The sequence below is a fragment of the Ceratina calcarata genome, unplaced genomic scaffold, assembly GCF_001652005.2.
Source record: "Ceratina calcarata isolate Rehan_Ccalc_2016 unplaced genomic scaffold, ASM165200v1 scaffold537.2, whole genome shotgun sequence".
Classification (NCBI taxonomy): Eukaryota; Metazoa; Arthropoda; class Insecta; order Hymenoptera; family Apidae; genus Ceratina; species Ceratina calcarata.
The window spans coordinates 225,604-237,922 of NW_017176532.1; the positions used below are offsets into that span (position 1 = coordinate 225,604).

Genomic DNA, 12,319 nt, shown 5'->3' on the forward strand with positions numbered 1-12,319 from the left:
TTTACTTTTTTCGCCAATCATTATTAAAAAAGTTATTAATGAAAACAGTAGATCAATGGTATTTTAACCAATTTATCGCTTGATAAAACGAAATATCAAGTTTTTCTAGATCTGCTATGGTTTCTAGAAATATAGATATAGTCTAAAAGTCATAAAAAGAATTTCGACATTTCTTGTTTAAAGATAAATGTATGCACATCAATAATTCATGACTCATTCGGTTTTCGTCCTCAGTTTTAATTATCGTTCGCAAATTGCATACTAGCGTTAAAGGAGAATACGCATGCGTGAAGGAATCGTTGTAAAGCGTCAAAACGAACTTGATCGCATCGCAAAGCGCAGAGCGCAGAGTCAGACTAGAGTGAGAGTCAAAGCCGCCAGAGTCAGTGTCAGTACGCGCAGTACGAATTCTGCTGTCGTAGGGAGTGTGCTGCTTGTTTCGTGCATCTTACGTCTATTCTCCTTTCTTGTGATTTACTACTAGAGGAGGATCATGGCTATTTGTGAGTATATTTTTAATACCAATCATTGTTACTTATTCACCTTTGATCTTTATGGATTTTGCGAGACAAATCACGTATGGCATTTTTCCGTATCGAATTTCATAGTAATTCGACGACAGACTTTATGCAATCAGACAGACACCATAAATAAGGTTCTAGTGAATAAGATAGAACTCGAAAAGTGAAAGTATTTCGCGTGACTTTTAAAGAATCACGTCTATATTTATTTGTCGATTTGAATATCGAATACTTATCCAATCCAAGGCTGAACGTAATTGGAATTGTAATCTTCCTATTACTTCATATCGTTTATTACGTATTATGATCCGTTCATACTTTCAGTTAGTTAATAGGAATTTACATCTATAGATAAAGTAAAATAACGAATGGATGGCCCGGCAAGAATGTTCATGGCTTGAAAAATGTTTAAAAACGTGTTTACTCGACAGCCTTTTATGATCACTTGGATGATGTACGGTGTCTTTTTTAAACAGCTAAATATAATCTGTATCAGTGTGAAGGTGCCAGTTTGACAAGCCGGCCGGCCGGCTTTCTCCTAACAAGAAAATGAGTAGAAGTACCAAACGAGTTTACAGAAACATTCTGTCGACCTTGCTAGAAAGAAAATTGCCCCAAACATTGTAAATTCGGACTAACATATTCACGCTATGATAACTGTGAATTGTTTCGTTTCTGAAAAAATGTTCTATGTTATCTCTGTCTGTTTTCATCATCCCGAATTCCGGGCCACTGCGTCACAGCAAGATTCCTTGCGTAATGACGACTTCCAGATTGTTTCGCAACCTTCGCGAGATTTTCTTACATAGGATTCTTGTGTTAACCAAACAAAATGTTTATGCATACAAAATCATAATGTAATATTTTTTCTGTTTAAACCGGACGGCTTGTTATCGGAGTTTACTGCGTATTTTGCTTGTCCGTACATTTTTCTTGCTGGACATCGTGATCCACTTTGCTGGCAAAAGAGAGTTGCCAGGCGAGGTCAACGACAGCAATACGCGACTAGGAAACTAAACGATGCAGCCTTCCGATTAATTAACGAGCACTGATTGCGTATTTTTTAGTCTATTCGAATAACATGACGCAACGCGCTATTTGAACAGCGTGAAATAAAAACAGGATTATAATTAATACAACGGACGGACTTAAGTTGATCCGAGAATATTCGAGAGGATTGTTAGAAGCTGTGGAATACATTATGTACGGCGAAACTGTCTGACAGTCATTATTGCGCAATGAAAATTGACTCGATGCCTCTAATTTTCGTATTGTTATGTTAATTGCGAACGTAGCACCGTCCCCTTCGGCACACTGTCCAGTTTAATCAATTCGTCTTGCACGGCTTAAATTACCGCATGACTCATTGATACCCTATTGTCTAATGTGTAATTCATGCACTACCGTGACTGTTCGACCTAATCTCTGATGAAAGTTTGCCACGTCAAACAGTTCCAATCGTACGTATGCATGTTTGCGAGAAATATCAATAACATCAGCTCAAGAAACCTTCCTGCCATTCTCGATCGATGTGAGATTCTTCGATAATTTATTCAAACATGTTAATTACAGTGACTCACGCAACTGATCAAACACCTTTTAAAACAGAATAACTTTGTTAGTATTGAAGCAAACAACATAATTTTCCGTGGGATGCTAAGAGACTTAATTTACTGTATAATGGGTAAAAAAATTTGTTCAAAATTGTTATTAATCGGATTTGTAAAGGAAAAAATGAACATCGTATTTTTAACTCTTTTATTAAAGCCTCTAATAAAAATTTGGAACACCCCGTTTATAGATGTACTGGTAACTCAAGGGATTCCGGACCCACTTCGTATGCACACATAGAAGATACTCAGGTAGCTCCAACGCTCCAGCTAACAGTGACGCATGAAAGGCATTATGGAGAGAGAGAGAGAGAGAGAGAGAACATGTAACAGTTCTTATGTATGTGTGCGAGACGAATCCGGAATCAGGGATGGGATAATTTTTCCCGCACGGCTCGCTTCCCCTCTTTTTCGCCCGTATTTCGCCCGTATTTCGCCCGTATTTCGATCCCCACTACTATTCTCTTCATGCGCCTTCGCTGACTATGCCTAGCATACCCCCGTCAGGTACCAGTCCCCATCATGGTCGCGTCGTCCCCACTTTCCGGCCGAGGGAAAAATTATCCCATCCCAGGTCCGGAATCCAGTGAGCCGTTACTTACATACATACATACATACAGTGGCTCACGAAAGTATTCGGAGCTTACATTTGCAAACATTAATAAACGAAATAATGCATATTAAACTAATTTGTTTAAAACAATTTGGCATCTATAGTAAGGGGCAAGACTCAAGATTGTCTGTAAAATTTGAAAATGATCCAACAATATAGGTAGTAGTCATGATACATTTATTATAAATACGTACAATGAGTGACTCAGAAAAGTATTCGAAAACTATAGATTATATACATATATATACAGCCTCTATATAGTAAGTTATACATGTCCAAAGTTTAATTGAAATCTGTTAGTGTTGCTATCAGCTATGAACAAATAAAAATATTATACATCGCAGTTTTTCACGATTGTGATTTACAACTGAGGAATTTTGTTTTTATGTGTCCTACTTCTTTGTGCTTTCTCCGAATGTGATGAAAATTCGTACATGCATATAACTTACTTAAATCTACAAACGCTTATTAGAAGCCCTAATTAAAAAGTTAAGAAACGCGACATTTATATTTTTCTTCCCGATTCCGACCAATAAAAGTGTTGAACAAGGTTTTGCACATGACATAGTAATTGAATTTGACAACAACTTTAAAGTTAAAACTGTAGGCCCTTAGTAGATGGTATAACTGTTCACGCCAGCACGTACTCTAGAAATCTATTGATTTTGTACAATTTGGTTATGCTTATAAGTAGTTGGTATGACTAATCGTTGCCCAATAGTCAAAACACGGTAGGAACAGAAATATTGATAATATGAGTAACCAGAAATAGAGGAAGATGAATAAGAATGTTTCTTGTTAGATAGATTTAGGGTGTCTGTCGCTAAGTTAACTGTGTCAATAGCGATACGTTAATTCGTCATCCACTATAGTGAAGTTTCCTAGCATTACGCAGAAAATTGTGTTGTTTGCTCCAATATTAAATAAGTTCTGTTTTAAGAGGTGTACGATCAATTGCGTGAGCATTGTATAATTTGATTTATGGGGGATATAAATTGCTGTGCAAAAATGGAATGTGAATGGCCTGCGATGCGTGGCTCATAAGAATTGATGAGCCTGGAATTACTGACGATTTCTCGTTCATTGACGATGACCCAATGATGTCAGCAACGAGCCTGGCCTTCATGACACAGCTACTATTTATAAGCGTTACGTTCGTTCAACAAAATCTACGTACAGAAAATATTTCGATCGACAGTAGGTAGACGCAATGGCAGTCATTTCGTACGTGGATCATAATACGATAGCATAAAATCAAAATAAAATAAAAGAAGATAGATATCTCGAATATGACTGAACGCGATCATCTTCATTAAGTGTTCGTAATTTATGGTTAACGAGTTTCTCTCTAATTTAATCTTGACAAGTTTCGAATGCTTGAATTTAAGTAGGAATCAATGAAACTGTGATTGATTAATATCAACGGTGATGGACATCGATAAACTTAAAATGTGCATGCCTTCCGTGTCATTGCGGAATCATTTCATACAAACATTCATACTAATAATTATTTTCGCAGACTTCGGATTCGAGTTGTTGTCTTTACTAGAACTTCCAGGTAAATGAAAAAAAGCGAAGAAAAATTGTGTCGGGATCGTTTGAAAAGATTCAGGATTGTGACGCGATTTAGATTATTTATCGTGTGCACGTTGTATTGATCGATGCAAGTCCTACATCGACCTACTTTTATCCTGGCGCCCAGACGTCTAGGCGTCGTTGTTTTCTCCGTTGAAAGGAATCCCTTTCTCTGGTTTCAGCACTCTCCACCGAAGATAAATTAGAATATCAGTTCTATCCCTGTGCGAGTGGCCAGCTGCAATTTCGGATCAAAGCCCCTCACGATGCTCACATAGCACTTACGACAGGCCCTCACGAAGGAGAAACTATGTACGAAGTAAGAATCAAGAAAAGAGAGCCACAATATATTACGTCGAAGAAATATAATAATCTGATAAAAATCGCAGGTGTTTATCGGTGGTTGGAGCAACAGCAAGTCTGTAATACGTAAAAATAGAACGAAGCCTGATGTCGCTGAGGTAGATACACCTGGCATTCTGAGCGCTGATGAATTTCGTGGATTCTGGATTAGGTCAGCTTAATTGCTAAACAGAAACTATCTCTTTTTTGATGATTCTGTATTCTTATATTTATCTTACAGTATCTTAATCTGTCTTAATTCAATCCTTTACAGTCGTCCCTACGTATTTACTTTTACTTCTAATACTTCCGTCGATCTCTCTCTCTCTCTCTCTCTCTCTCTCTCTCTCTTTCTTGCCTTCTTTTATTCCCGTCTTCCTCCTTATGTCAAACATTATACATGTTACCTTGTACACATCTCTCCTTCTCTCTGCCTCTCATCTTTATTCGTTTCCTAATATCTCTCTGTCTCTCTCTCTCTCACTCCCCTTACTCTCTCATACATTTTGAACCTCCTTTCCGGTGTTATGCTCTGTATTCTACTCTATCTCTTGATCTATCTTCTCATTTATGTCTTTCTACTGCTGCTGTTTTTTTCCATTCCCAATTCTTATTCAGTCCTTCATCCACTCTATCCCCTCACCTTTTCCATCCAATATATCAGTCACTCTCTCATCTACTCCTCTCGTTTCTCTGTCTTCTATCTGCGTTACACACTCTCCCAGCACATGAATCCAATTTTCTGTACCCCACCCACATCTTCCACTTTTTTTTCTTTTCGTTTTCCCAGTACCTTCCTGCTCTCATTTCATTCCCCAATTTGTTCATATATGTATGTATAAATCGTCTGTTACTATGTTAATTGTCTCAGATGGCACGATGGAGCTATATCAGTAGGCAAAGAAGGAGACCCAAGCTCATTTCTCACGTATGCCGATCCGGAACCGTTCGGTGTTGGTTACTTCGGAGTGTGCACCGGTTGGGGCGCGTCCGGAGAATGGATGATCGAAGGTAAAGTTGTTTCCACTTCCTCTTTGCTATGCAAACGCAATTTTATCTAGATACAAAAAGTAGCAATATTATTAAGAGCCCAATTATAATATGTTAATTTGTTAATCATATGATTTCGGATGGGAACAACTAATGCGTCGTCCGTGCAGCTATATGCGTAGCTGGTCATGATCACGGTCGTTGTACGTAAAGTATACGAAGCCGAGAAATAATATTTGCATTCGTACCCTTTTAGACTGTAGCTTGTTTGCTTGAGATGTTTGATCCTAACTCGTTTATTCTTAGCCAGTCACTAGCAGCTATTTATTTGATTGAACGATAGACTGTTATTTTTTTTGCGGCACCTCCCAAAATTGTCAATTAATAAAATAGTAATATGTTCAAAATTTGAGTTCAATCGGATGACAGGAAAATATATCCCCTTTGAACATTAGAATAATGAATAAATTTAGAAGATAAAAACATGTCAGATCGTGAAATGTAGATTTAGATGTCAAGGAACATATTTTATGTTCTGTCATCTTTTTTGTCCGATAAACAAATTTTGAAAAAAAAAATGAAAAAAGAGCGAAAAACAAATTCTTCTCTAATTTAAAATATGTAAGTTCCTCTTGTTCATTTGTGATCCGTAAAGACTATAAAAGATGTATTTCATTCATTTTCGATCCCACTGAACTATTAATTTATTTACAAGTTACGTATAATGGGAAATAGGAAATTGAATGGAAAATAATGTGTTTATTACATTTTTTATCTTGAACTTTTCTTTATTCACGGATATTAACTTGCAGCCAACATTTCACCGGTAGTCGGTTGCAATCTGTAATTTTTATGTTTCTCGTTTGTAGTAAATAATTTGTTATAATCCATGAGTTGAATCCCGCCACTTGGACTGAAAGTGCAAGTTCTAGGAAATAGTTAGAAGTAATAAATAAACTGTGAGTAATAAATAATATAGCATACAGAGGGATTAAACTAATTCATTTTTCCATTCGATCTTCTATTTTCCGTTACACGTAACGTGTAAATAAATTAATAATAAAATAATTTACGGAGATAATCGATCTTTTTTTAATAACTTTTGTATTTTCAAAATATAGTCGAAACACGAATCGAAAACGAATGACATACATCTTTTGTAGTCTTTCACAAATGAATGAAACAAACGCAATTTTTTTTAAAATGGAAAAAGGATTTTTTCCTCGCTGTTTTTCTTTTTTTTTCGAAATTCGTCCAACAGGCGAAATAAGATAACACAACAGTAACTTTACGCCTTGTCTAGATCTACAAGGTGGGGCACTTAAAACAGACCACCTGAATAACTTCGCTCCTATTGGTAACAGGAAAAAATACATACGGCCAAAATTATTTGGTATCGAGGGGTTGATCATCTGGTATTACTAGTTTTCTGATAAGTGGAGGCGCCTAGGAGATATGAAGGTCATTCCTGTTTTTTTAAATGGAACGGTATGTTTTTTACTTACATCCTGATAGAATATTTCAAGATGAAAACAACGACCTATTGGAACGGTCATTCGTGGTTTGAATTAAGCCAATTGTGATGGAAAATAGTTTACTTTGAGGGAATGGTCAAACACCGTTGATTTATTTATTTAACAGTAATGCACCACTAATACAAGTGTTCAAAATGGTGACCTTGAATACTGTTGCATGCTCTGAAGCGTCATTTGACGGATAATATGGCATGTTGAATTACAGTTCGGTTTATCGCGGCATAAGCTCTTCTTATACATTCTTTGGTTTGGTTGATAGTATTTCATTGTACACCTGGTGTTTTAATTTTCCCCACAGGAAAAAATCCATAAGTGCTACTGTTTGTTACAGTCTCTTACAGTTTGGCGACATCCGCCATAAACAAAAACCATATTTACTTTCTCCAATATTTAATAACGCATTTCGGGATCTTAAAATACACTTCGCTCGTCAGAGGTTCTGATAAACGACTATAGTATGTACAGATGAATTGTACAGCGTGAACACATATTATACATTTTGAACACTTGTATTAGTGGTGCATTACTGTTAAATAAATAAATCAACGGTGTTTGACCATTCCCTCAAAGTAAACTATTTTCCATCACAATTGGCTTAATTCAAACCACGAATGACCTTTCCAATAGGTCGTTGTTTTCTGAAAACAACGACCTATTGGAACGGTCATTCGTGGTTTGAATTAAGCCAATTGTGATGGAAAATAGTTTACTTTGAGGGAATGGTCAAACACCGTTGATTTATTTATTTAACAGTAATGCACCACTAATACAAGTGTTCAAAATGGTGACCTTGAATACTGTTGCATGCTCTGAAGCGTCATTTGACGGATAATATGGCATGTTGAATTACAGTTCGGTTTATCGCGGCATAAGCTCTTCTTATACATTCTTTGGTTTGGTTGATAGTATTTCATTGTACACCTGGTGTTTTAATTTTCCCCACAGGAAAAAATCCATAAGTGCTACTGTTTGTTACAGTCTCTTACAGTTTGGCGACATCCGCCATAAACAAAAACCATATTTACTTTCTCCAATATTTAATAACGCATTTCGGGATCTTAAAATACACTTCGCTCGTCAGAGGTTCTGATAAACGACTATAGTATGTACAGATGAATTGTACAGCGTGAACACATATTATACATTTTGAACACTTGTATTAGTGGTGCATTACTGTTAAATAAATAAATCAACGGTGTTTGACCATTCCCTCAAAGTAAACTATTTTCCATCACAATTGGCTTAATTCAAACCACGAATGACCTTTCCAATAGGTCGTTGTTTTCGTCTTGAAATATCCTATCAGAATGTAAGTAAAAACATACCGTTCCATTTAAAAAAACAGGAATGACCTTCATATCTCCTAGGCGCCTCCACTTATCAGAAAACTAGTAACACCAGATGATCAGCCCCTCGATACCAAATAATTTTGGCCGTATGTATTTTTTCCTGTCACCAACAGAGGAACCAAGTTATTCAGGTGGTCTATTTTAAGTGCCCAACTTTGTATTTCTCATAATCCGACAGGTTTTTTTAATATAATTGACGGTTTATAAGATAATCGAAAATTACTGATTTTATGAGTATTTATTCATTATTTTAATATTTAAAGGTTTGAGGGCACGCATTCCTGTTGTCCAATTGAATTCAAACTTCTCCCAGATTATTTTCTTATTAATTGTGACAATGTCAAAAAATTTCCAAGAATAAATGAGAGCTACCCTACCATTGCACGCGATGCGCACGAATCATAGATCACGCGCAGTCACGCTTGCGTCTTGCTAGAACGTGACGACAAATATTCACTGTTCAGGCTTATAAGGCAAAACCTTGTTGACAGGCTCGATAGTTTTTTTAAATTGTGGGCAAGCTAAACTGTAAACTTTGATTCTTATAAGGACGCGGTCGCTTGTCGACGCGGAACGAATTAGTGTACAATTTTTCCAACGTGAGAAGCGGCGCGGTGGTTATCGATGTGAGAGCTAAGAGCAACGCGCACGTCGCCCTGTCCAGCAAAAAAGGCGAATCGAGCCCAATGTACGAAATCATTCTCGGCGGATGGGAGAACAAAGCGTCCGTAATCAGATACGATCGCAAACAACCAGATAAGGTTCGAGATCTACCGAACCCGATGACACTTTTCTTTAATTCTTTCTTTTTCTGTATCAAAAAAATAAATATCAGATATTCCAAATTTAGGTAGTTGTTGCCTGCATGAGAAGTATTAAAAATTGTTTGAAATTTTGTATGAAAATATAAAAATCGTACATCGATTGACCATCTCTTCATATTTCAGTCAAAATTCACAAATTTCATCAGAGTTTAACATTGGAGTAATGGCATCAGCACGAGAAAAATATCTTTATTCACGGCTGAACTGAAAAAGCCACTTTTCTCCGTGAAAAGCGGGACTAAAATCGCTTATTTTTGCCTTATACACCATAAGCGGGGCGAGAAGTCTTTATTCCCGTAAATGCGGGAGTAAAAGTTTAGTCTCGCATATGTAAAGTAGTTCCCCTCTTCCTCATATACTTTGATCATCGTAAACGGGGAAAAAAATCCTTTTAAATTAACCCTTTCGTTTCGAGCGCCGGATATATCCGGCATCCGCGCGACGATCTGTGCGTACGAGCGCCGGATATATCCGGCATCCACACGGTCATCCACGGAAATTCCGTTCGGTGACGGCACTTTGGCGAACTGGAATGCCGACACGAAAGGGTTAAAAAAACTCAGAAAATTTTAGAAAATGTTTAGAATTCAGTTACTAACCTAGTTTTAAATAAAGTGGCTTTACAGTTCAGTCATAAATAAAATACTATATGCAACACGAGAGTAAAGTCAATTATTTCCTGTGGGGAAACCCACCCGCGGGAATAATGGGCGACTTTACTCCCTTCTTGCATAATATACTATTCTTCGGCTATGCAATTGATCGAGTAATAATAAATATTTCAAAAATGTGACGCAACTAGTCTAGACTATAATAAAACCCATCGATTCTTTTTAGATTATTAACCATTTATTTACGGAGTAATACTATTCTAAATGTTATACCATTTGATTTTATCATTTTTCTCGCCGACTATGAGAAGTTCGATAAATGTGACAACGTTCAGCTTTAGCTAGCCGGTATAGATATACGAGAGTATAATTTTCTTTGAAAATATTTATTTCTTCGTTTTATAGCATAATACAGGGTGGGCCGGAAATCGTAATACAACCGAGCAGGGAATGATTCTACGTTAAAAAAAGAAAACTTGTAAACGATTTATATTTGCAGCACTGCAATACACCATTGCAAGCTCCTAAAGCAAGCAATAAGTATATCAACATACTTCCGATTGGAATATGTTACCATAGCTTAACGATGACTTAATCAGACGAAGGTAAATGAGAAGAAGCGAACTATTACGGAGTCTAATAAACTATGACTCTTATTGTTAACCGAAATGTGTAAATGTTTTTCCGTCGTTGTCAATGTTTGTAAACACTGTCCCGGACAGAGACTACTAGAGCAATGGAATACACGACAAGCAACTTGTACTAAATCGTTTACAGGTTGAACAAACTTTAGAGCCGATTTTCACGAAAACAGAGATGAAAAAATATTACCCGGTATAATAACCAAAATTCATATCTTTTATTTATAATGCAGAAAAAGTCTTGTAGTAGTATTCATTATAATTGTACCTTTATTGGCTAAAGAATAAGACTTTGGTTGCACCTTGAAAATACTTAATTTTTCATTTCTCCACACCTTCACATACTAACGATTCATTTCATACCTCATTACCTATAGACTTTACGTTTCTCTAAGACTTACCTTATTTCAATTAAATGTGGACAAAATAAGCTAAACATAAGACGAAACAAAATAAGCAAATACATGCTTTATCTTTCTTATCAGTAGGTATACAATCACTTTTTAATTTTTCTGTTTGTTTGAAATCTAAATATATATATAATTCATATTATTTTCATGATCCTTCTTTTCCTTTTAATATCTTATCTATCATTGTTATTCAATTTAACACATATTCCTCCCCAATTCCCTCTAATATTTCCATAATAGAGTACTGCCCTCTCACTAAATCGTCGCAATCCCCATTCTCTTTCACATATACTACCTTTTTTCACCATCTTGTCTATCCAGTATCTATTACGTGGTTCCTTACTACTATACCTGACTCTCGGTATTAGTTTTCAGTATTACCCCTCAACTCATTTACGAGATACTGCGGTACCCGCAGCGGGTTAAGACCAGTGGGGACCCTAAGCGGTAAAAATTTCGGCCCCTCTCCCCCTCCTCCAAACAAAAAAAGGAGGAAAGTCTCATTATGTTACAAATAAAAAGGAAAAGCATAAAACATTATATTTATTAAAAAACATACATTTTACATATTTTTTTATATGAATTTCCGTCTTGCTTTATTTATTGCAAATTGATTAATTATTTTGACAGTGTCAATTCGGCTTAAAATTTCTTTCTCTATACAGGGTGTTCAAAGCTAGATATCGAAATGGGAGGTTCCTGATATAATTTAAAACAACATTTTCTTTAGCGAAAAAGTTGTCCGAGGCGTGGTTAAGGAATTATTAACAAAAAAGCCCGATCAATCAGAGCGCTCGGTTGGCGCGAGCTCCGGGTCGGGAGCATTGGCTCGGATCCGGACGCCCGACCTTTCTCCATTCATTCCATTTGAATGACGATTAAATGCATTAATTACTATTAATTTCCTTGCATTGTTATTCATGCAGATTATTATTCGTCATTTTCTTAAAACGCTTCGTATTAAGCGGAGCGCTCGTTCACGCGTCAAAGACCTAGGCATCCGAATCCGGATGATCGGGTTTTTTTTTGTCAATAACTCCTCAACCACGCCTTGCACAACTTCTTCGCTATGGAAAATGTTTTAAAGATATCAGGAGCCTCCTATTTCAATACCTTACTCTAGTTTTGGGACACCCTGTATATAAAATACCCATATTATTTAATCTTTCGTCTCCCATAGTACTCCTTAAATAATTTTTTACACGCTTTAAACCAGAAAACGATTTTTTTCCTGACGCATTAGATAAAGGAATAGTAAAGTTTACAAAATTCGGCGCAGATCGATGAAAAATCTTAAG

General features: G+C 36.4%; 1 protein-coding gene across 3 annotated transcripts in view; it reads left to right on the forward strand.

Annotated features, from left to right (window-relative positions):
- The first annotated feature begins 328 nt into the window (after window positions 1–328).
- Window positions 329–12,319, forward strand: part of LOC108628686 (uncharacterized) — a 16,402-nt gene continuing 4,411 nt past the window's right edge. The window contains exons 1-6 of one of the 3 annotated variants that reach the window (XM_026816649.1): window positions 3,830–3,941; window positions 4,264–4,302; window positions 4,502–4,638; window positions 4,709–4,833; window positions 5,533–5,672; window positions 5,822–5,854. In XM_026816649.1, coding sequence (XP_026672450.1) covers window positions 3,842–3,941; window positions 4,264–4,302; window positions 4,502–4,638; window positions 4,709–4,833; window positions 5,533–5,672; window positions 5,822–5,854 — 574 coding nt within the window. In that variant the 5' untranslated portion in view covers window positions 3,830–3,841. Of the gene's footprint in view, window positions 504–3,829; window positions 3,942–4,263; window positions 4,303–4,501; window positions 4,639–4,708; window positions 4,834–5,532; window positions 5,673–5,821; window positions 5,855–9,084; window positions 9,297–12,319 lie in introns of those variants that run through there. The other 2 variants (XM_026816648.1, XM_018030777.2) reach the window with 2 other exon arrangements.